Here is a 25,578-nt window from a genome sequence, read left to right as displayed (position 1 = left end):
CTGCTATCCAGACAAATATCAACAATTCAAGATATGGGACCAGAGGAGTGTTTTTTGTATTAAAGATATTTTTGTATAGGATCATCCAGTCATGGTACCTGTATTACAGGAACAGCTTCAGGGAATCAGAGTTAATTGGTTTTAATTTCTATACATTTGCTTCTTGTCAGCTGTGCAGTGGTGATGGTCAGAGATAGCTTACAGCATTTGAGGCTTTGAGTACTCACCTGACTAAGCAGCAGTAGGGTGTGGCTTCCGAACTGTCTAAAATGCTGGTAGATGCTTCGATGAAAGATGCACACAGTTTACAAGAACTATGGGAGACTGATCTGGGCACCCAAATTGATGAGGCTTGGTGGGATGGGGTTTGGACTAAGCCCTTCTTAAAAACCATCTCTGCTCGAGTACAGGAGTACACTCTTAAAATTCTTCATCGTTGGCAGTAGACTAGAATTAATAAGTCTCCATCTTCTCAGTCCTGGCATGGATGTGGGAAGCGTGGAACACTATTGCACTTATGTGCATGGGCTTTTGCTGAAATTTCTATTGTTGGTCAGTCTCTATATCCAGACCCTGGGACAGCTCTTCTCATGTTGTAGGGCGATTTGAATTGCTCTCTGGTGCAAAAGAACTCGTATCTTTTCTGCTGACAGCAGCTAGGATGATAGTCGCTAAAAGATGGAAATCTCCTGCTGACTCTTCTAAGGGTTATTGGCAGCCTATAGTATGGGACTTGGCTTTAGCTGAACACCTTATGCCGCATCATAGGGTATTGAGAGGCATGATCGATTTAATACTATATGGTTTCATTTCTTCATTTATATGAATGGAAATAAAGGGATCCCTCACCCCCCTCTGTGGATGCCTCTCTTTGGAGAGGATATTTGAGTAATGCATATTTATTTGCTGGTAATCCATGATTGTGAAAAGGGATGGTATACAACTTGATATCTGTATTGTGCTTCATATGCAACCTACTTAACTGTATGTTCTGGTTTTTTGTTTTTCTTGTTATCATAAAAACATAAATAAAAAGATTTTAAAAATTAGTAATAAATTGTTGTCTGACAAAATTTTAAGTAGCTATATACAGGTCTCTCTGTATATGGTGCTACATTATTTTTATTTATTTTATTTAACAAGATTTATATGCCACAATTAAAAAAATTCTGAGGTTTACATAAAATAAAATATTCATAAATCTAAATTTATTTATTTTATTTATTTAATTACATTTCTAGACCGCCCTATAGCAGAAAGCTCTCAGGGCGGTGTACAACAAATAAAATCACAATTAAAATATGAGCAAGTGTGGAAAAAAAAAATATATAGTACAATTATAAAACATTAATAAAATTGCCATTGAGATTTAAATTAAGATCATATTAAGTTTAAAATGTTAAATTAAAATATTTAAAAATTTACAAAATTTAAAAAGCCTGGGCGAAAAGGTAAGTTTTTACCTGGCGCCGAAAAGATAACAGAGAAGGCGCCAGGCGTATCTCGTCTAGGAGGGCATTCCATAGTTCGGGGGCCACCACCGAGAAGGCCCTAGATCTAGTTGTTGATCTCCGGGCCTCTTTATGGGTTGGAACCCGGAGAAGGGCCTTCGACGTCGAGCGTAGTGAACGGGTAGGTACATAGCGAGAGAGGCGCTCCATCAGGTATTGCGGTCCGATGCCGTTTAGGGCTTTATAGGTAAGAACCAACACTTTGAATCTGGCCCGGAAACATATCGGTAGCCAGTGCAGCTGCGCCAGGACAGGTGTTATATGGTCAAATTTCTTTGTCCCAGTGAGAACTCTGGCCGCAGCATTTTGCACTAGCTGAAGTTTCCGAACCGTCTTCATAGGTAGCCCCACGTAGAGTGCATTACAGTAGTCCAATCTAGAGGTTACCATAGCATGGATAACTGAGGCAAGATGCTCCTTGCTCAAATAGGGTCGTAGTTGGGCTACCAGCCGGAGCTGGTAGAATGCATTCCGTGCCACCGAGGCTACCTGAGCCTCAAGTGACAGGAGCGGATCTAATAAGACCCCCAAACTACGTACCTGTTCCTTTAGGGGGAGTGTAACCCCATCTAGGACAGGTCGAACATCAACCATCTGGGCAGAGGGTCCTCCCACCAACAGCATCTCAGTCTTGTTAGGATTGAGTTTCAGTTTATTAGCTCTCATCCAGCCCATTATCGCGGCCAGGCAGCGGTCTAGTACATCAACAGCCTCACCTGAGGAAGATGAAAAGGAGTAGTAGAGCTGCATATTGCTGGAAACGCACTCCAAAACTCCTGATGACCTCACCCAGCGGCTTCATATAGATATTAAAAAGCATGGGGGACAGAACTGAACCCTGCGGGACCCCATATTGGAGTACCCAGGGACTCGAGTAATGTTCCCCCAGCATCACCTTCTGGAGACAATTCCCGAGATAGGAGCAGAGCCACCGCCAAGCAGTGCCTCCCACTCCTAAATCCGTAAGTCGCTCCAGAAGGATACCATGGTCGATGGTATCAAACGCCGCTGAGAGATCAAGGAGAACCAACAGAGTTACACTCCCTCTGTCTTTCTCCCGACAGAGGTCATCATACAGGGCGACCAAGGCCGTTTCTGTACCAAACCCCGGCCGAAAGCCCGATTGAAATGGGTCTAGATAATCAGTTTCATCCAAGAGAGCCTGGAGTTGGCGAGCGACCACACGCTCTAGAACCTTGCCCAGGAATGGGACATTTGCTACTGGCCTATAGTTGTCCAAATTATCAGGGTCCAAGGAGGATTTTTTTAGGAGCGGTCTCACCACCGCCTGTTTCAGGCAGAGTGGGACCACTCCCTCTCGTAAAGAGGCATTAATCACCTCCTTGGCCCAGCCGGCTGTTCCATTCCTGCTAGCTTTTATTAGCCATGAGGGGCAAGGATCCAGAGCAGAAGTGGTCGCCCGCACCTGTCCAAGCACCTTGTCCACATCCTCGAGCTGTACCAACTGAAACTCATCCAATAAAACAGGACAAGACTGTGCTCTGGATACCTCATTAGGATCAACTGCTACAATAATGGAGTCAAGGTCCCGGCGGATGTTCATGATCTTATCACGAAAGTGTCGCGCAAACTCATTACAGCGGGCAATTGATGGTGTTATTGCGTCCTGGGGACCAGAGTGTAAAAGTCCCCGGACAACTTTATAAAGTTCCGCTGGGCGGTTAAGGGATGACTGAATAGAGACAGCAAAGTATTGCTTCTTTGCTGCTCTCACTGCCTTCACATAGAGTTTGGTAGAGAGCTTCACAAGTGCATGATTACAGCCGTCGGGAGTTCGCCTCCATTTGCACTCAAGCCGTCTCCTTTCTTGCTTCATCACTCTTAGCTCCGGAGTAAACCAGGGAGCCAATAATCTAACATTATGCAAATTGAACAAAATCTGCATCCTTTGGTCTGCAGTTTTTACTTTTTTGCATAATATATTTTGCTTTTGTCAGTGATGGGGCCAGGAAACATGTAGTTCACTGAAGCCCTACCCTCAACTACTGGAGATCTTAATTCATCTATCTCTTTAATTCCTGAGATTTCAGTAGGCATTGCCGATACACTTTCTGCATTGGGTGGGTGATGTGTTCCTGCTATTGCTTGAGGCAGGAAAAATGAACTTATTGCCTTGCAGTAGGAGAAACACATTACCTACTTGGTGGAGTCCTTGTGCCCCTGAGAAACACCCTTCAGGTGAGTAAGCATACCTTTGCAGACATAATGGGTAGGAACTTTTTTTTTAAAAAAAGTTGAGATTTTATGCCTATTATTACATTCTGCACTCTTTCTGCATCCCTTCAGAATCGTAGCATGGCCATATATATACAGATAGCCTGCTTCTCTGTGTAATTTAGATTTTTATATACTGGGACAGTAACTTCAAATTACTTATTTAAATACCCTGCCTTTCAGACAGACACTCAAGGTTGCTTGTACTCAGTGGGTTGCATGCAGTTCCCTTCCTCAGTTTAAAATAAGAAGCTTCCTTTGGAGGAAGAGATCTTTTGATTGCAGCATAGTGTTGTAGCAGTAAAACAAAAAAATGTAACAGTCATGATATAATCCATAAAAAATGAAGTGACCAGACACATAGTGGTCGACTCTCTTGTTAAGACATTTACATTATTTTAACTTGTCTGTAGTTGCTAGGACAAGAATAGCAGTCAAGATATTAAATCAGGCAATGTGGTCATGTCTAAACACCAAACTAAATGGTGATGTTAAATGCATCTTTGTATCTAATCTGCAGGGTTTAAAAAAGGCACATTTGCACCAGCTAGAAGACTTGATAATTAACAGGCTCTGAGTAGGCATGGAGAAGAAATTTAACCCTTTCCTCCTGTGCTGTGGTCCTGAGAAAAATCCCTTCTTTGATGCTGCTTTGAGGAGGGGAGAACTCCTAGTGGCACAAATTGAGGGACTTCCTCTCAATCCAGATATCATTCAGAGGAGGGATTTTCCTCAGGATCACAACAATGGAGGAATATATTGAGTTTCTGTGCCATGCCTTTTGTGGTTATGTTTAATTCTGAGTACCCCAGCTGATGTAATTTGTATATTTAAAAATCTGTGCATTAAGTCATTGCATGTCAGGTCTAATTTGACCCTGAGAGCTATTCTATTTTCCCCTGTAGCATGAACATGTTTTGTCCAAAGACCAATGCAAAGGAAAACAGTTCGGCAGTGAAGTGCAAGAGAAGTTCCAAAAGGTAAGTAATACAGTGATATGTCTAAACGAAGGCATTATGACAGCTAAGTAACAGTAGCATTATCCTGTAATTACACTGAATTAAAAGAAAACGCTACAAAAAAGACGCCTTTTACTCTTACTTCAACAGTATATAACTTATATTACATGTGCATTTGAATATAAAAAATATAAATGTACTGCCTTCAAGTTGATTCCGACTTACGGCGACCCTGTGAATAGGTTTTCATGAGGCTGAGAGGCAGTGACTGGCCCAAGGTCACCCAATGAGCTTCATGGCTATGTGGGGATTCAAACCCTGGTCTCCCAGGTCGTAGTCCAACACCTTAACCACTACGCCACACTGTCTGTCGCATTTGAATATAGGGAAATATTTTAAATTTCTTTCATTGTTGTAATTTTTAGTACTCACCACAATTTGTACTTCTGTCTTTTAAAAATTTCCCCTATTTCTTTATTGTTGAAGACGAAATAAAGAAGAATATCCTCTTGCAAACTCTAATCCAACCAAATCTGAGAGACAGATTATCGTAGCTGATAAGCCAACTTCTGTATGCTGTATTCAGTATTCAGGTATAGAAAAATCTACTTGTTCATGCATTATGAGTTAGATGCCCTACAGCATTCAAATGTTAAAAATTATTTTTATGCACATAGGGTGACTGAGATTCATTCAGGCAGCAAGCTTGCCTCGATTTGGAGCATTGGTTGCGCAATTCTATATATGCCTACTCAGAAGTAAATCCATTGACTTCAGAGGGATTTAGTTCCTGGTAAATGGGTAAAGGAATGCTGCCCAAGTGAACAAAGACTTGATTGTATTGATCTAATTGAGCACTTTCACACTTCTTGTGAAGTCCACTTTCAATATAATGTCAGGTGTGCTTTTTTAAAAAACAATTTTAGCTGTGTGGTGTTCCATGCGGCTGGCAAATTGTTTAATGTGTATCACAACAATTATGCATGCATCCAGTTATGTGGTGTAGATTGATGCCATAATTATGTGTTAATGCTGTACAAGTACAGATGGCCCAGTTTAACTGGAACGTCAACTGTATGGAATGCCACATGGTAAATTTTCCTTAAACATCCAATGTCATTCATAAAATTGAGCCTATGTTATAAGTAACAAGTGGAACAGACTGCAAATAGAGACACACAGTGTCCTTCCCTTCCTATTCTTTCTCCTTCTCCACTACTCTAGGCAGGTTCCTTTGTGAGCCATCTTCAAGATGATCCATAAAGATGGCTCTCAGAGAGAACAGGTATTGTCTGTTCAAACTTCCATTGTTCCCAAAAGTGGTTCACCTGATGGGACAGAGCTTCAGTGCTAGCTTCCTAGCAGGTGTGTCACTACTGCTTACCAGGAGGGAGAGGGGTGAGGGGGTGGGAGATAGATGTGGTGGTGGGGACACTGGCAGGGACAATCTGGTACTTCCATTGAAATTTCTACACCACACCAATCTCCCTACCCCTTCTTCCTCCTAGAAAGTAGCAGTAACATACCTGCTGGGAAACTAACATTGTGGCTTTACCCTACCAGGGGGGCTGTTTCTGTCTGCTCCAGAACTCCCCTGATTGATTCTTCTGCTTGCTTTCTTTTCTTTTATTTCTTTCTTTTATTTATTTATTATTTGTTTTATATCCTGCCCTTCCTCCCAGCAGGAGCCCAGGGGGGCAATTTTATTACTATTCTTTATATCCTGCCTTTCAGGATACAATTCCTTCCAAAGTGGCTCACAAGAAACACAAAATTCCATTTAAAAAAGTCATAATAAATGATTTTAACATAAAACGTCATCAAGCTCCTTCCCATAGGAAGCTGGTGATAGATGGCCCTGTGTGTGCGTGGCAGGGACATTTGGGAAAGTCCAATTAGAGCAGGCTTTGACGTGGTCCTTGCATGCCTCTATATTTGTTCTGGAATCCTTCCCACAGGACAGTTAATGTTAGAAAAAGTATCAAGCCTACAGGTCATTCACTTCCTCCTGCCCGTTATAACCAGCCCCTTCACTTCTTAGGTAGGTCTGTTCCATCAAATAGTGTCTTTATGTTAGAACACAGATCGCTAATTGCTTTAATCTGGATTGTTCTATAGCTGAGCTTACTGTTAGAATATAGATGATATAATAACAAACTACAGATTTGAAAACGATTCGGAAACTTCAGCTAGTGCAGAATGCTGCGGCCAGAGTTCTTACTGGGACGAAGAAATTCGACCACATAACACCTATTCTGGCCCAACTGCACTGGCTTCCAATATGTTTCCGGGCCAGATTCAAAGTGTTGGTCCTTACCTATAAAGCCCTTAACGGCACTGGACCACAATATCTGATGGAACGCCTCTCTCGCTATGTTCCTACCCGTTCACTCCGCTCGACGTCTAAGGCCCTTCTCCGGGTCCCAACCCATACAGAGGCCCAGAGAACAGTAACAAGATCTAGGGCCTTTTCGGTGGTGGCCCCCGAATTATGGAATGCCCTCCCAGATGAGATACACCTGGCGCCTTCCCTGTCAACTTTCCGGCGCCAGGTAAAAACCCACCTCTTCACCCAGGCATTTTAATGTATTTTATGCTTTTAATCTTACTTATTTTATTTCTAGTTTTCTTTTACTTTGTTTATATAATGTTTTATATTGTTTGCGCAATACACACTTGCTGTATTTTAAATATTGTGGTTTTATCATGTTGTACACCGCCCTGGGAGCTGCTAGCTATAGGGCGGTTTAGAAACGCAACTAAATAAATAATAAATAAATTAACACAGGTTCAGCGAAAATCACTTACGGTTTCAGACCCAACTTCCTTTGCATTTTGAAACGTATATTCTGAGAGATATGAGTGTCGCACAAGCTGACTTCCCTGTTATCTCTTCCCCCCCTGCAGCCCCCCTGCCACCCAATATCATCTGTTGAGGGTCTCGCAGCCCTCTGGAGCATATTTTTGGGGCTTCAGGGGAAAGGAGAGTAAGTCTCATTGTGCGAGCTGAAGTCCATTCAACAAGCTGGCTGACACAGTTGGATGCCACCTCATTGCTTAATAAGTGGATTTTGGCAGGGAAAACAGTCTTACGGAGGCAAAACAAAACATCTTGCCTGAGTTAATGTCTAACTAAGAACGTACTAAATGAAGATTGCATCTGCATAGAGCTGCAAAGAATTTTGCAGGACATTTCTCCCTATTAATAGGATTTTCATCTTTTGTATTTAGTAATACATATATTTTCAGATGTTGAGTCTTCACCAATATCCAATACAGAAACGTTCCATGTGAAAAGAGCTAATAGGTGTTTCTTTCATTCTTTCTTAAATCAGTATTACCGCATTTTATATATGTTGCTTAAATGCGCTGTATATATAACTACAGTTTTTTAAATGTTTTGGTGCAGATATGATTTAAAATTATTGGATTAAGTTCGTATACTCTTATTCTTGTAGGTGATGGAGAGTTGTTGGCTTGTGGCTTAGCTGACAAAACTTTATTGGCATTCAATTCAAATCTTATGGGAACACCAACTGTTTATTCAGGTAAATGAATTCTAGTCTTTTTCATTCTTGCCTTTTCTCTCTACTTCCTTTGGATAATGGTTCTTTTAGTGCGAGACACTTCATTTTAAGTTATTGACTCCCTCAGAATTATTATTTTTAGATCTCCTTTAAATTTCTAATAGCATGATGGCTGTGCTGTTCCTCCATAGGCAGAGGGAGTATGCTTCCGGAGAGGAGAGTGCTCTTTGCACTCAGGTCCTGCTTGTGGGCTTCCCATGGGCAACTGGTTGGCCACTGTGAAAGCAGGATGCTGGACTAGATGAGCCGTTGGCCTGATCCAGCAGGGGCTCTTCTTATGTTCTTATTTTAGCTTCAATACCCCATCCAACTTTTTTTTTATTAATACCACATGTTGATAAGCAAGTATAACTACACAACATAGATTGAGCAGTCAAACAGAATATTGTGACTTTAAAAAAAAATAAAATAAAGAGCATGATCCAATGTTTCTGTCCATGTGGGATGTGTTCTCCATAGGGCATAAATATCCTGTGTTATAGTCAGATGGCTGGATCTCTGGAAGATCATGCATGGGCCTCTAATTCTAGATAATGGCTGGATGCATTGAAATGCACTTAGCATTATATGAGTCCTAGTAAGGAACGACGGGGAAGCTTAAGGAGATCTTCTCCTGTGCACAAAATAGTGTGATGAGAAGGGATGGCTCATGCCCCAAATTCGGTTTTGAGAATTAATTCTGCCTGTGAGCTTCCGCTTGAAAGCAAATGTAGTTTTTAGCTATACTACCAGTTATTAATGGTAGTATTTTATTAGTGCTTCTTGGCCTTTTGGCTAAAATAAAGTGTAATGATGGCATATTACTGCTATTATTTATTGCTTTTATTTGCTTTTTAGAACCTTGAGGCCCACCATGCTCTGTTTAATTTACACTAATCTGCCTACCTTTGTGCATTGTATGGGTGTGTCAACAGATTCATTATTTTTGCTTAAATTACTAAGGCCGAACTGAAAGTTTGAATTTTCTACCTTTTGGCTTCAGGGTTGAGTTTGGTGGGAGAGTAAATTCAAGAAATGTTTAGAGAGGGTTTACAAGGCTGTGGCAGCAGAATTTTCCTTGAGGAAGAGGCTTCATTGTTTCTTTACTAGTGGTGGCAGCAAAGCTCCTCGCAGTGCCTCCCAGCCAGCCAGCAACTGCTATTCCCCCCCCCTCCAAATGCTCTGGAACAATGCAATGTCCAAAGTATACTGGGAGGCAATTGTGGTTGCACCTCCAAAAATGGCTGGCAGCGGGGGCCACCATTTTAACCAATAATACCCTGGAATGATATTACATCCAGGGCTTTTGGGTTGTTGTTGTTTATTATATTTATATCCCGCCCCTCCTCCCATTAGGAGCCCAGGGTGGCAATAATGGCAATAATGCCCAGCTGTTGGCTGATACTCCCATGAAGATGATCTCACACTGCTGGTAGTAGGATTGCCCCCAGTTTTCAAAATCCTCCCTTGAAAACGCACAGAAATGAGGGAAGAATTTCATCTTCGAGCTACAGTTGTTGTTGTTATATGCCTTCAAGTCAGTTACGACTTACGGCGACCCTATGAATCAGCAACCTCCAATAGCATTTGTCATGGACCACCCTGTTCAGATCTTGTAAGCTCAGGTCTGTGGCCTCCTTTATCGAATCAATCCATCTCGTTTGGTGTTCCTCTTTTTCTGGTGTTATATGCCTTCAAGTCGGTTATGACTTATTTTATTGATTGATTGATTTAAAATATTTCCCTCCCGCCCTTCTACCCTATAATAGGGCACTCAGGGTGGCTTACATAAATAAAATCAAACATGTACATAATAAAATCACAAAAACATTAAATAAATTAAAATACAATTAAAATACATAAAATACAACACACACACACACACACAAGGATCGGTACTAAAGGGATTACAAAGGTAAAATTTAATGTAGAAGGCATAAAATCAGTGTCAGACTCTATCTTCAGTCCTTCCCAAAGGCTCTCCGGAACAAGATGGTTTTCAGAAGTCTCTGGAAAACCAACATGGAGGGAGCAGAGCAAACCTATGAATCAGCAAACTCCAATAGCATTTGTCATGAACCACCCTGTTCAGATCTTGTAAGTTCAGGTCTGTGGCTTCCTTTATGAAATCAACCCATCTCTTGTTTGGCCTTCCTCTTTTTCTATTCCCTTCTGTTTTCCCCAGCATTATTGTCTTTTCTAGTGAATCATGTCTTCTCATTATGTGTCCAAAGTATGATAACCTCAGTTTCATCATTTTAGCTTCTAGTGATAGTTCTGGTTTAATTTGTTCTAACACCCAATTATTTGTCTTTTTCGCAGTCCATGGTATGTGCAAAACTCTCCTCCAACACTACATTTCAAATGTTGATTTTTCCCTTATCTGCTTTTTTCACTGTCCAGCTTTCACATCCATACATAGAGATTGGGAATACCATGGTCTGAGATCCTGACTTTACTGTTCAGTGATACATCTTTGCATTTGAGGACCTTTTCTAGTTCTCTCTTAGTTGCCCTCGCCAGTACTTGAATTGGAATGTATATTGAACTCTTCCAGTCTGTGGACCATTTAGTTTTCCATATTTGTTGACAAATTTTTGTCAAAATTTGGACAGATTCAGTCTCAGTAGCTTGTAGCGATTCTATTAGTATGCCATCTGTTCTTGGTGATTTGTTTCTTCCAAGTATTTAAGAACAGCTTCCACCTCACATTCTAAAATTTCTGGTTCTTCATTATACGGTTTCTCTGTGAATGAATCTGTCATCCTTGCCTCTCTTTTATATAGTTTTTCTGTGCATTGCTTCCATCTTCCTTTTATTTTATCTCGGTCAGTCAATGTGTTCCCCTGTTGATTATTCAACATCCCTACTCGTGGTTTAAATTTCCCTTTAATTTCTCTAATCTTTTGGAATAGGGCTCTTGTTCTACCCTTTTCGTTGTCCTCTCCTATTTCTTTACAATAACTATTGTAATAGTTCTCTTTGTCCCTACATACTAGTCACTGTGTTGTTGCATTTAAGAGACTGACCGTGTTTCTGTCTCCTTTTGGTTTTGCCTTCCTTCTCTCTTTAACCAATGTAAGAGTTGCTTCAGTCATCCATTGAGGTCTTTCTCTCTTTTTAACTAGAGGTATTGTCTTTTTGCATTCTTCCCTGATAATTATCTGGACCTACATTACACTTGTAAAACTTAAATCCTTTGTTCTTTAGTAATGGAGATTGTGGTGACTAAAACAGAATCAATTTACAAATAAAATATATTGCTAACTTTTACTGATGTTCACTAGGGGGCAGCCTAGGAGTTTTAAAAAGCTTAACATTAACAATTTTCACCTTGGAAAATAATATGCACTGAGTTATGAAAATGAGATGTTAGATATGATCTTTTTTCATTGTGAATTTGTTTGCAATTTATAGTATTGAAAAATTAAGTAGCCACACTAAACCTTCAGTTCAGTTACAACTCAAATTTGCATGTGATTCTCTTTCTTTACATGTTTTGGTTTTTTAATTATACAGCAACGAGAGTGGCTGTGTACTGTAGCCAGAATAGATTTTTCACATTCTGCAATGTTGGATTGAAAATACCCCCATGCCATTCTGATGCTTCCCATAAGCTCATTCCAAAACAATACCTCACAAAACATATAGTCCTGAACTCAGAAATGCTTGCTTAACAACCCTCTCAATTTTCATGACGATAAACAAAACAGTCAGAAAGAGTTGAGAGTTCAAAGTCTAAAGAGAGAGAAAAGACCCAGACCCCTTTTGGACTTTTTTTTTGAGTTCTCATAATCTGTTGAAATTCATTAAAAACCAACCATGTTCACAGAGCACCTGTAATCCTGTTACTGACCTTATGCCATACTCTGACCTTCATCTTCTGCAATTTAAAAGTAAAAAAAATGCCTGCCCGATTTTTAAGTAATTCAATAAATTTTGCATTGAACTGAATGATAATGTCGGGCATGCTCAGTAAGTACAAACTGTTAGTGTTCTAAAAGCCAGACTCATAGCTGCTGGGCTTGCCTAATCAGGAGGCCACACCCACACCAGACTTTGATTTCACGTGAGACAGTCATGGCTTCCCTCAGAGAATCCTGGGAAGTGTCATTTGTGAAGAGTGCTGAGAGGAGACTCCTATTCCCCTGAGAGAGCTCCGGTGGCCAGAGTGGTCAGCCGCTCTGACTGAAGTCTGTGAAGGGAACAGGGCATCTTCTAACAACTCTCAGCACCCTTCACTAATTACACTTCCCAGGATTCTTTGAGAGAAGCCATGACTGTCCAAAGTGAAATAAAGGCCTGGTGTGGATGTGGCCAGGGGCACCTTTGGTTTAAATTTGGGTGGGAGGCTACATGTGCCAGCTTTAGAATAAAAAGATGGGGGAAACCCTGAAAAGCAATACATTGTGAACAGTATCATTGCTTTTCAGCCTTTCCCCCACCTTTTTATTCTAAAGCAGGCACATGTATCCTCCCACACAAATTTAAACCAAAGCTGTCCCTGGTCACATCTACACCAGGCCTTTATTTCACTTTGGACAGTCATGGCTTCTCTCAAAGAATCCTGGGAAGTGTAGTTAGTGAAGGGTGCTGAGAGTTGCTAGGAGACACCCAGTTTCCCTCACAGACTTCAATCAGAGTGGCTGACTGTTAAACCAGTCTGGCCACTGAAGCTCTCTCAGTGGAACACGAGTCTCCTCTCAACACCCTTCACAAACTACACTTCCCAGGATTCTCTGAGGGAAGCCATGACTGTCTTAAGTGAAAGCAAAGTCTGGTGTGGGTATGGCCCCTTGATTAGCCAAGCCCAGCAGCTGTGAGGCTTTTAGAACGCTGACAGTTGGTTCTTACTGAGCATGCCCCGCCTTATCATTGGCTTCCAGCCAAAATTTCTTAAATTAATTAAAAATCAGCCAGGCATTTTTTTTACTTTTAAACTGCAGAAGATGAAGGTCAGAGTATGGGGCAAGGTCAGTATTAGGATTACAGGTACTCTGTGAACATAGCTGATTTCCAATGAATTTGAACAGATTATGAGAATTCTCAGAGAAAAAAGTTCAAAGAGTTCTGGAGGTTTTTTCTCTTTTTACACTTTGAATTGTCTGTTCTCTCTGACTGTTTTGTGTATCACCATGAAAATTGAGAGGGTTGTTAAGCAAGCGTTTCTGAGTTCAGGACTATAAGTTTTGTAAGGTTTTGTTTTGAAATGAGCTTATGGGAAGCATCAGAATGGCATGAGGGTATTTTCAATTTAACATTGCGGAATGTGAAAAATCCCCGCTGGTATAGTATACAGCCACTCTCGTTGCTGTATAATATATAGAGGGTTCTTTGATTCTAGACCAGGAGTTGTTAAAAACCAAAGGCAAAATGAGTAATATTTAACAAAGGAAAGGTTTATTGAGAGAAAATAGAGAAGATGAAAATCAGACATATAAGAAAAAAAATGCATAGAATACTAGTTTAGCAATGAAAAACAGTATGATAAAAAGGTTACTAAAGCATTTCAGACAGTTGTCACTGAGAAGAGCCTAATCTCCTAATTTTCAGACATGGCTGGTGATTTCACAAGTAATTCCAGTTTCATTTCAGATTGTAACAAAGACTTCAATATGAGTTACCCTATTCCTGCTTTTTCTTCTACAGTGCTATCTCCTGCCATTCTATAAATATACAAGCTATACAGAAACAAGATAGTCATGTCTGTCAGACAAACCTGTGACTCTTATCTTGTGGCTGGTGATTCTGTTACTTGCTACGTGTTTTTCATTTATGTGCATTTTATTTATTCATATTATTTTGTTTGGGATTATAAGATGCCATAAGGATCTTGCTGGTGAAAGCAAGACCTAAATGTTTTACATAAATAAATATAGTCAGAGTATCTGTTGACACTTCTCCAGGGAGGCCAGACCAGACTGTTCTTGTCCATTTCTCCAGATGATAGGCTCTAGAGATGCTCTAAATGAGGATGGGAAGTTCCATTCTCTTGGTTTTTCAGGTGTCAGGTTGGGCTGACTGACAATCCTGGGAAAGTCTGGGATGTGTTAATTTCCTTGAGAATTTTTCATAAATGGCAAATGAAGAAATACTTGTTTATGTTCAGTAATACTTTTCGTCAGCTCAAATTGTAATTGCATAAATAGAAAAAAACACCCAGATACTAGCTTTTAAAATTCAGTTTTCATGCCCGATTCGGGAATAAGCGTTGTGCCATTGCATAGTTTACAGCTTGAATTCCAGCACTGGAAATTGATTTCCCTAGATAATGGGAAATGTTATATAATTATCCGGTTAAATGCAAGTTCATTTTGTTTTGTTGCTGTTGGGGTCATTCTCTGATTTTGCCCCTCTTTTGGACAAGCACAATTTCAGTAGAACCCCCTCAGTATTCAGGGAAAAGAGCAATGGCCCAAATAAACTGCTGCAGGGAAGATAGCATTAGGACAGGACAGTTAGTAAAATGAAGAATGAGCAAGTCAACTGATCTCACTACAATATTTAGCTTATAGGAAAAAAACATGCAGCCTGTATATGGTCGGAGGATACCAATGCCTGTAAGGAGGAATTAAAGTTGGATGGGTGAAATTGCAAAAAGAAAAGGAATTTATTGGTAAGGCTGATGAAACCCTTCTTTGCCTTTCCTGCTGTGGTGAACAGTTTCTGTAAATGGTCGTTCTGAAGCAGTATAGTCATTCAGGTTGGGAATTTTGACAACTAAGGGATAGTCTCCACACTGATTTCAGTCATCCCTGAGACCATCTCAGCAAGAAGAAGAATAGATATCTATTAATGAATAGCAAATGCATTCTTTTGCTCTGTGTGTGTGTAAGAAATAAATCAATGAAATTTAGCAATTTTAATCTGTTTTTAAAGCCTTTCTATGTCTCTACATACATGCATACATTATTATATATAGAAGTTGTCTTAAGTGAACAGTGATCTTTCTGGACTAAGATGAATTGTGATTTATAGGGAATATGTGACAAACCTCTTTTCCAAAAATATTCTTCCTTTATTTTTGTTAGGGCATGATGGTGCTCTTAACTCAGTTGGTTGGAGCCATGACAACAACTGGCTTGTTTCATCTTCTGAAGATAGAACATTAAGGATCTGGTCAGTCAGCACTGCAGAACCTGCTTTATGTCTGGTAATAAATTGTTAGTGCGAGTTAGATAGATTTGGGGTACTGTTCCCTATGCCACCTGCACCCCAAAATCATAACTGGTTGTATCTATTTGGCATATATTTCCTGTTAGCATTTTAGTAGTTGTGAAACATTTTCAAATATAGTTCAGCAGTTTTACTTATCAGTAGGTATGCCTCTGAAATTATCAAGTTCATATATAAATGGGTATGTCTTGTAAAGCATGAACAATTTATGAGCTGAGTGCCACCCTCCTGAAGTTCTTCAACACCTCAGACTGGTTGCTAAACTGCCATACATGTTCCAGTTCCATCAGGGACCATGATTACTGAAAGTCTTACTAGGGATTCAAAACCATTACTTATACTCCTGTTGCCCCTCCGCATTGGTAGTCTTCTTTTCCTAAACTTATTTTGGCTAGAGCAGTGGAGGTCTCAAGTGTAAAGCCTTGATGTTTGTATGTTGCGGCAGGAAAACATGGAAAGTATAGCTCTCAATGCTTTTTTATTCATTCAGAAGTGGGAAAGTATTTCTAACTACTTTTCTCATGCTTCCAGTTTGCAGCGGACATTCTGTCCATTGATGCCAGGAAGCATGGGAAATGTAGATTATGTATTTATAAAAATACTTATATACCGCTATTCATTAAAAAATCAAAGCAGTTTACAACATTTATAAATACAAGATAAAATCATATAAAAATTTAGACCAGAAATCGTTAACTAACTACTGCAGAAAGATATCTTCTCAGTTGCCTGCGTAAGCCTGTTGAAATAGAAACGTTTTCAGCAGGCAGCACTTAAAAGTCAGAACAGAAGGTGCCTGCTGAATCTCTTTTGGCAGAGCATTTCATAGGACTGGGCCAATGACCCTAAAGGCTCAGTTTCTTCTTGTTGTCAAATGAGCCTCACCAACAATGCTCCTGCAGATGATCTCAGTGATCAAGTTGGGATGTAAAGGTTTCCGATGGCTTAGATGCTAACTCCCATCAGTTGAATTCTGCTGATGGAATTCTCCCCATTCCCATTTGTGCCCCTCTCCACAAACTACTCCTGAAGGTTGGGACCTTCTGGAATAGCAAGGGGTATGGTGCAAGGAACTGTAGTAGGAAAGTTGAATCTGGGATCCCTCTTGTCCAAGTGGAAGTTCCTTTCTATGTATACTGGGCATTTTTGGAATGAATCCAAGCCAGTGTTGTCTACACTTCCTGATGACAGTGGAGGAGGTTTCAGGCCTTGGTATAATGCAAGGAGGTCTCCTTTCCACCATGCCAAATCTTCACCAAGGCCTCCTTATGTTCCTGATGATATCATTGGGAGTATGACAGAGCCTTAGTATAAAATGGGACCAAGTTTAAAATAATTAATTAGTGTTGAACTCTGGCGGGTGGAGCTTATCTATTGCTAGTTATCAACTGTGAGGATCACACTTTTTTTGTTCTCTGTTTTCATTCATGTATTTATTCTGTATTTGTACTCTTAGAAATAAGATCAGAACAAGCATCTTCTAATAATATATTAATATTGAAATCACTGAGCTTACAAATAGTAAAGACTCTCATTTGCTTGGTCATGTATTCCAAAATTAACCTAGCAATCTTTCTTCAGTTTTGTTTCTTTAAAAACCATATTGGGCAAAAAACTTACATTTGAGCAACTATAGGAATTTGAATCTAATTTGCTTTCTAAGCTTTTTATTTGTATTTCAAAATAATTTGAACTCATTTGAATGAGTACTCATAAAGGTAGAATGTGACACATTAAATATTGCAGAATTCTTAAGTTGTTGGTGCTGGACTAAGGGAAAGGAAGAGGTTTGAGAGGCTTCAAAAGTATAGGTGATATTATCAGCATATAGTTAATACTCAAAGATTTGGGATTTGATGAAGTCTGTCAGGGTGTATGTAAAGTAAGGATCAACAACCAGTGGAACCTGGGCCAAATTCAGCTGCTTGAAAGAGTGCTGCTTGGACCTCAGGTTACTTAATTAGTAGTAAAAGAGGGTTGTGGAAAGATAGTGTCTGTGGCAAGAGAAGTTGCCAGGTAGCCACATAGAGAGGGAGGTGGCCCTCCACTCCTTTTGCCATTTTCCAAGTGGCCCTCCAAGAAAACTAATTGCTGACCAGATATTTAGAGGGAAAATAGCAGGGGACTCACAAAGTCTGAAGGAACCTTAACAGAGAGGACGGCAGAGGAGCTTCCCCCAGTGGAAGCACTGAACAAATAGTTTGACATGAAAGACAACCTGTTGAGAAAAGAGTCAAAAATACGTAAGGTATAGAGCAGAGGTGTGGAGCCTCAGGCCTGAAGGTCAAATGTTGCTCTTCAGACCTCTCTTTCTGACCCTCAGGACTCTTTCCACATCCTCTCACCTCAGGCTATGCCTCTCACCAAGCCTGCTTCGCATGTCTTGAGTGTTTTTGCTTTGCTGAAATGTGTCCTTGAACTCCCATAATACCTTTTGCTTGCCTGAATGGAGGATAGAGAGATGTGTGTGGAAGCAAGCCTACAAAGCTAAAATTAATATGAGAACATAAGAATAACATGCTAGATCAGGCCAGTGGCTCATTTAGACTAGCCTCCTGTTGTCATAGTGATCTTAGAGAAAAGTCACATATTTTTGTTAGAAGATCAGCAATTTCACATTGGAGCTTTTTTAAAGTATTCTCTAGTGGATGCAGTCTGGACCCAATTATTTGTCAGTTTTCATTTTGTCAATAAGGCCTAGAACTTCATCTCTTATCACAACTATTTACTTCAGTGCCCTATATCTTCCACTGTGAAGACAGATGCAAAGAATTTGTCCAGCTCCTCTGCAATTTCCTTATGTTCCTTTAGCACATCTTTGACTCACTAGTCATCCAAAGCTACAACTGCCTCCCTAGATGGTCTTCTGCTGCTAATATATTTAAATATTTTTCTTTGTTTTTAACAGTGTTTTGTAGCATCTTATTGTCTGCTTGCATTTCTTTTGCCAAAATTTGTGTTTCTTTTTAGTCTCGTTTAGACAATGCTTCCATTTTCTAAAGGAGGCGTTCTTGCCTCTAATATCTTCTTCCACTCTGGTCATTAACCACTGTGGCATCCTCTTGGCCCTGGTGGTACCTTTTCTGATCTGTGGGGTGCACTCCGGTTTCAGACAACTCCCCAACATTTTGGAGGTACTTGACTCTTGACTTTGCCTTTAAAATGTCCTTTATGCCAAGCCCCTCATTTTTGCTAAGTTTCCTCTTTTGAAGTGCATTGTATATTCTTTAATGGTTGGTTGAGTGCAATAAAAATTGTTGTTGTTGTTGTTGTTGTTGAAGTCAAATGTGACCATATTGGATTTTCTTGGCAATTGGCCGTTTGCATGTATATTGCATTTGATAGCTGTTCCCAATTGGTTCAAAAGCATTTGCATTGCGCACTAGGTCCTGAGCCCCATTTTAAATTAAATCCAGGGTTGCCGCCCCTCTGGTCAGTTCCATGACTGGCTGCTCTAGGGCAGAGTTATTTAGGGCAGAGAATGTCAAGGAGAAAAAGATGAACATTTCTGTCAAAGGTGGGGGAATGGATGAAGAGGATGATGACAGTAAAAAAATTTAGATTTGGCAATCAGGAGATTGTACTTTTAGTGAGGGCAGTTATTGTGGAAAAGAGGACTGAAGTCAGGGTGTAGATTCTTAGTGACTGGATTTTTGGAGTGGCATAGTTGGCTGTGACTAATTTTAATAGTAATTATACAGCAATGAAGGACAACATAAGATGAATCAAGATTTGTAATTAAGAGAAATCTTCTTTTCAACTAACCATCTATGTTTTCTGGCTGAAAGGTATACAATAATGTTAATTATATATTTTTACTTTTAGGGAAAGGAAATGTTTCATAAATCCATTCGATCAGCACAGTTTTATTATATAGATACATTTATATTGTTGTCTTGTGGAGCAGAGTTTCACTTGTTAAGCTACTACCTTGACACCAGCAAGGATGAGATAAAACGGTAGGTAAAATCTTATAATTTTTACAAATATCCTGTAAGGCACCTAAACAGAATAACTAATGAGAAAATAATAAGACTGCAATTCTTTGCATAGTTACTTGAGGGAAAGTTCCATGGAATAGAGTTGGGCTTGCATCTGAATAAAGTTGCAGGGCCGGCGCCGGACACGCTGGCACCTTTGGGCACCAGCTTGCCCCGCATGTGCACGCACACATACACGCACACATACACGCACACATACACGCACACATACACGCACACATACACGCACACATACACGCACACATACACATGCGCATATGTGTGCACCACCTACCTGTCTGTCCTGTCTTTTGCAGCTGTGCGCACTGGGCTGCCATTAACCAAGATGGTGGTGGCTGAGGTTTCCCTAAGGGGCTGAAGCCTCCGCTGCCATCTTGGTTGATGGCACACATGCATGCTATGTGCATGTATCCCTGCCATCAACCAAGATGGGAGCAGGGGCATCAGCACCTTGGGGAAACCTTGGCCACCATCTTGGTTAATGGCAGCCCTGCGCACGCAGACACAAAAGACAGGACAGACAGGTGGGTGGAGCTAGCAAATGTGCATGTGGCTTGCAAGCTTCCTCCCTGCGATCTGCAGTAGCTGTCCTGCCATGGATCGCAGAAGGGAAGTGCTACTCCTCTCCCACCCTATTGAAGGGGCCCTTGGCCAGGGCCTGACCTGGACACCCTTTAGCACCGGCCCTATAAACATGCATCAGATTTTGCTGCCCTGGTTACAGATTCTTTTATCTTGCACAGAAAATAAAAATCAGGAATGTTACCAGTATGAAAATTGCCTGTGGTCAGATGTAATTCTGTTGTGTTTGATCTTGTTGTATTTCAGATTTAATTCTAAAACTGACCCACACTACTTTGAAATCATTATTGCCTTCTCAGTTTCCTTTGTTAAAGTATTATGTTATTTCTAGGGCTGCAAGCTGTGCAGTGAAATCCTGTGCATGTTTACTCAGAAGTAAACCCTACTGTGTTCAATAGGGCATACTCCCAGATAAGTGTGCATAAGATTGTAACCTTAATCAGTTTAACTGGTAGATTAATCAACTAAAGCTTTAATTCAGGGGCAGGGAACCTTTTTCTGCCCAAGGTCTACATTCTCTTCTGGGCAACTTTCTGGGCTACATGCCAGTGATGAGTGAGGCCAGAGGCAAAAAGTGGGTGGAGCAATGAATATAAATATTACCTTTGTTCATCAGGCTAGCTTCTTCACATCTCTATCTTCCATTTAGGCATGGACACATTCCAGCCATGCAAAAAAAAGGAGCTAGGCTGTGGAAGAAGGCTGGTGAGAGGTGTGACTTGCAGAAAGAGGTTGTAGCTGGGGAGGGGGCATGGCCTGGATGCTTGGAGGGCTGTTTGGCTCCTCAGCCTGAGGTGCCCCACCCCTGCTTTAGTTGATGATTTGATGTGGAGCAACTTTAATAATGAAAACAAATTTTTATCTGTGTGGCTTGAGAGTTCAGGGAATACTAGTTTGTTTTTTGAGGCTAATTTGCTTTTGATGTTTGTATGTTAATATAACAGGGAATGAAAACAAAAATATTAAAGATGGCCTTGCCTTTCATCAATAAAAGTTACCTTTTACAATTTAATAAACAAAAGTTATCTCATATTTCCTTCAATATCTCAAAAAAGGACTAGAACCCCTTTCAAATCTGTTTCTTCTAGGATCCGTGAAAATGCACTGAAGCTGATTTTCAGATGGTACCTCACTCCCCACACCTACATAGAATCAATAACAAGCTCTCCCCCTTGTGTTGGAGAGGGTGTGGGGAGCGAGGTACGTTTTATCATATTGCGTGCTTATTGTTCCCTTTTGGGAGGAAGTATTTAATGAAATCAACAAGATTACCAATCAATCCCTTCATTTAGACACATCTCTGGCTCTGCTACTTATAGCTGATGAAGCCAACAATAAAATCATACACAAAACCTTGACAAACTTTCTTCTTATAGCAGCACGACTGGTGATAGCTGCTTCCTGGAAAACACTTGACCCACATATGATTCATAAATGGTATCAGGAAATATGGAAATTAGCACTTATGGAACATAGTTCAAAAGCAATGAGACAAGGAACAGATGCAGACAAGTTCTATGAACAATGGTATAGCTTTATTGTTTTTGTTAGTCAAAGTGATGGGGCATGCAAACCTCCAACCTCGCATGGTCAGATTTGGCGGTCCACTTTGGGATAATTATCTGGAAAACAGTTCAGGACAATAATCATTTAATATCTGCTTACCTCCCTAGAGCATTATAGGTACAATAACTCCTATTGTCAACTGCACTATTTTTTCTCATTGTTGTATAAGTTATTCTTGTTTTGCATTCTGTTCTACCCAAAACCAATAAAAACATTATTTTTTTTAAAAAAGGTGCTTATACTGAGGGTCAGGTACTATGTTAATTTGCTCCAGTGGTGCTAACTAATTGATCAGTTAGTTACAAGCAGATGATTATTCACATCAAATTGTTTGATTAAACAGTAATGATTATAGTAATGAAAGACCTTTCATCAGGAAATAGACCTGTTACTAGTTGGACGTGAGAAATTATTGATTATAATCTAATATGTTAGATACAAACATTATTATTATTATTGTTCTATCCTGCCCTTTCTCCCAGAAGGAGCCCAGGACAGCAAAGGACATCTTAAAACATCTCAAAAACAAAACATCTTAAAAACATTTTTGAAATAAAACATCTTAAAAAGCAATTGCAAAACAGACACAAACTAGAATAAGGTCTCAACTTAAAAGGCTTGCTGAAAGAAGGAGGTCTTCATAAGGTAGCAGAAATGGTGCCTGTCTAATATTTAGTGTGTGTGTGTATATATATATTCCATGTATTTATATTATATGTATGTGTGTGTATACACACACTCATATGCTAATCATTTAGAGCATAAACCAACTAAAGTTAAGCAGATTTAAGCCCCATTGATTTCAGATGCTGCAATTTAATCAGATGCTTTATTTAATCTCCCATTGAAATCAATGGGAGTTTAAAATGTTTATTTGGGCTGCATCATGCTCTTAGCAACTAGTAGGACCCCATTTTTCTGTCACATATTTGACAGATCAACTGATTTCATCGTCTCTGCTTAGTTTCAGATTAGTTCTCAATTTCAGTCAGTACCAAATGCCAAACAGTGTACTCCACAGATCTGATCTCAGTTATCTACAAAAATCCCTTAAAACCTGTCATTTCCCCTTCATTCTTTCTTTCCTAAACATAATCATGGTTTTGTCCTTTTTCTCCCCAAATGTCATCATATAGCCGTTCCCATGCCTATTTACTCAGAAGTAAGCCCCACTGAGATCAATGGTAGATATGCATAGGACTGCAGCCGTAGACACTTGATCCCATGCACCTTTACTCAAAAGGAAGTTGTGTTCTATGGTGCTTACTTGAAAGTAAGCATCATGGTTTACAGCCCTGAAATTTCTCGATTTTACCCCTCCTTATCTGGTGTCTCTCAGTGCAAACACCACCATTCCTACTGAGAACATTCAGGTTGTTAAGGAGGAAAGGAGATTTCCACTTCAAAGGTGAGTGGGGGGTACCATGGTACATTAAAGGAGACTACAAAATGGAGGAGGAGAAAAGGAAGTATGGACAGTGTAAGAGGGGAATGACAGCAGTTGTGGTAGGAAACAAAAAGCATTGCTTGTCCAACCCTCACTTTTCTGACTGACTCCATGACTGGAAGACCTTTGGCATGCACACACACAAACTGGAAGAGAGAAAGGGCAGGAAGGGCAACCAGAGTGGATGTCAGTCGTGAGGAGGGAGCAATGGAGAGAACAAGCCCACCCGCCTTCTGCGGCTACTGCTAGGGCTGGAGGGCTGGGTAGAAGATGGTGCTACTACTTCTGCCTCCTTGCGAGGACATTTCACAACCAGTAATCTTCTACGCCTTCAAAATAAAGCAGATTTAGAAAGACCAGAGAGAGACAGAGAGAGACAGACTAAGGGAATGTGGATTGCTTCACCAGCTACCAAAGAGGGAGGCTGGGAGAAGAGTTCCACTTTGCAACAACATACAGTGCAGAGCTGTAGAATGATGGAGAAACCTTTGCTCCTCCCTTCTTCACAGACATGCCACAGACCACCAGCAGGAAGCTGGTGGATCATTGGAGGTATGAGAACCACAGTTTGGGAACCCCTGTTCTAGAATAAAATGTCAACTGTATGCAGCCTAAGATATTTTTTTTCTGCCTAGTCCACACAATCTAGACAGGCTGTGTATTTTTTGCCCCTGAAAAGTGCTTCTTGACTGACTGGTTTCATTCTGAAAATAGAAGCTCATTGCAGATTGATCCTGCATTGCCCTGCAGTGTGTCCATTTGAAAACAGATGTAGGCACTCCCAGCAATGGAGGTGGGGGGTGTATCCACACCTGCTTAATTACATTGTGGGTGGGCATATACCAAGATTGCAAGTGGAGGGTTTTCAAATGCATAATCCAAGGGGAGGGTTATCAAACACACATCAATCACACTCACCTATATGGACAGCAGGATCTTCAATCTATGTAGATTGAAAGCAGCATGTTGAGGACGAGCATGAATGTGAGAAAACACAGATCTGCAAGGATATGATAGGAATGTTTTTCTGATAAGTTAAAGCATATTTAGAAAAGTCCTTTAAATTTTGATGAATATATTCTGATCATAGTTTTTATGGATTTTACTTATTGGACACAGAGCTGAAGCAGTTCTTTGTCCTTTTCCCAACAACAGAAATACAAAAGAAAATTGAATGGATGTAGTGCTTTGGGATAACCGCTAGATCTTAATGTTAGAACAATGTATTTATATAAAATATATTTACATAGATAGCTTTTACTTTGTTTTCAAGAACTTGTAAGAATAAAAACGTTACGAGACACTTGCTAATACTTTTTCATTATTGCTTTGTTTTTTATTATATGGTGTCATTTATACTGTTTCTGCAGATACAAAAATAAAAGCATTTGCAAATCAGTACAGAAATTCCCCATGGCATCTACAGTGGAAATTACCAGCCTTTCAGCAGTAAATGAATTCTATTCTTGTATCCTTTTGCCAATCATTACCTCTGTTCAGCATTTAAAAGGACGTATTTGATCTAAGACAATTTGCATTAGTCTCTTTACATGTTTACTAAGAAGTAAGTTTCATTGAGTTCAATGCAAATTACTCACAAGTAAGCATGCATAGGACCGTGATATTAGCTAACTATAATTCTTTACTATTATAAGAGTTTTATTTTTATTATAATAAAAAGTAATACCACCAGCTTTACTATGCTGCTGCTTATTGGCATGCTGTAAAATCATTAGAAAATCTGGGAACATTCATTATGGTAATACAATGTGGTTATTAGTGCTATTTCTACCATTGTATTGAACATCAGTGGCCAATGAAGCCAGGCAGAATTGCTGGCCACCATGGTATGGCAAAGTGGTGAGGGAGGGGTATGGTGCCTCTAGTTCAGTTTATTTTCCCTTACAAATTAAAGGAGACATGCTGTACCTATAAAGAATTTTGAATATGCTTGCTGCTGTTCTTGTGATACACAGAGATAACTTTAACTTACAGAGATAACAGATATTGTACTGGCAGCTGGTAGTAACCGAGCACTAGAAGTATTTGACCTCAATGTGGGCTGTAGTGCAGCAGTGATCACGGATGTTCATTCTCGAGCAGTTCACCAGATTTGCCAAAATAAGGTAGGCATAAGATCTTCTATTAATTTTAATTAAATGTTTTACTCCAAATGACAATGGGCATAAAAGACACACTTAAGAACAAGACTCACATCAACAATGGGTCTTCCTTGGAAAGATTTGAAGTTTACATGCCTGATAAACTAAAATGGACAAATATTTAGGTAAGCATCAAGCTCTGCTTCCTGACTCACATCAGTCACTGGTCTGTCGCTAGAGTAGTTCAGCTGACTTATTCTGTACTATGATATGATAAAAGAGAAGCAGCACCATGGTTCAGCATAGGAAATGTTTTGTGAGTTGGAGAAATGATGCTACCTTGCATATTATATTTTAATATGGGTAGCCAGGCATATAGCATAGTTGTGGACATTTGAGATCCAATTTGATTTGCTGAGGGATTCAGTGTTAT

The 25,578-nt window shown here is 40.0% G+C and overlaps 1 protein-coding gene across 1 annotated transcript in view; it reads left to right on the top strand.

The window, feature by feature from the left end:
* WDR27 (WD repeat domain 27) overlaps positions 1–25,578 on the top strand; it is a 142,838-nt gene that overhangs the window by 39,637 nt on the left and 77,623 nt on the right. Inside the window, exons 15-21 of the mRNA XM_061624421.1 lie at positions 4,652–4,726; positions 5,192–5,298; positions 8,164–8,253; positions 15,303–15,424; positions 19,273–19,406; positions 24,414–24,511; positions 25,048–25,169. Coding sequence (XP_061480405.1) covers positions 4,652–4,726; positions 5,192–5,298; positions 8,164–8,253; positions 15,303–15,424; positions 19,273–19,406; positions 24,414–24,511; positions 25,048–25,169 — 748 coding nt within the window. The remainder of the gene's footprint in view (positions 1–4,651; positions 4,727–5,191; positions 5,299–8,163; positions 8,254–15,302; positions 15,425–19,272; positions 19,407–24,413; positions 24,512–25,047; positions 25,170–25,578) is intronic.

The sequence above is a fragment of the Rhineura floridana genome, chromosome 4, assembly GCF_030035675.1.
Source record: "Rhineura floridana isolate rRhiFlo1 chromosome 4, rRhiFlo1.hap2, whole genome shotgun sequence".
In the NCBI taxonomy this organism is placed as follows: domain Eukaryota; kingdom Metazoa; phylum Chordata; class Lepidosauria; order Squamata; family Rhineuridae; genus Rhineura; species Rhineura floridana.
This window is presented reverse-complemented; position numbering and strand designations above follow the sequence as displayed.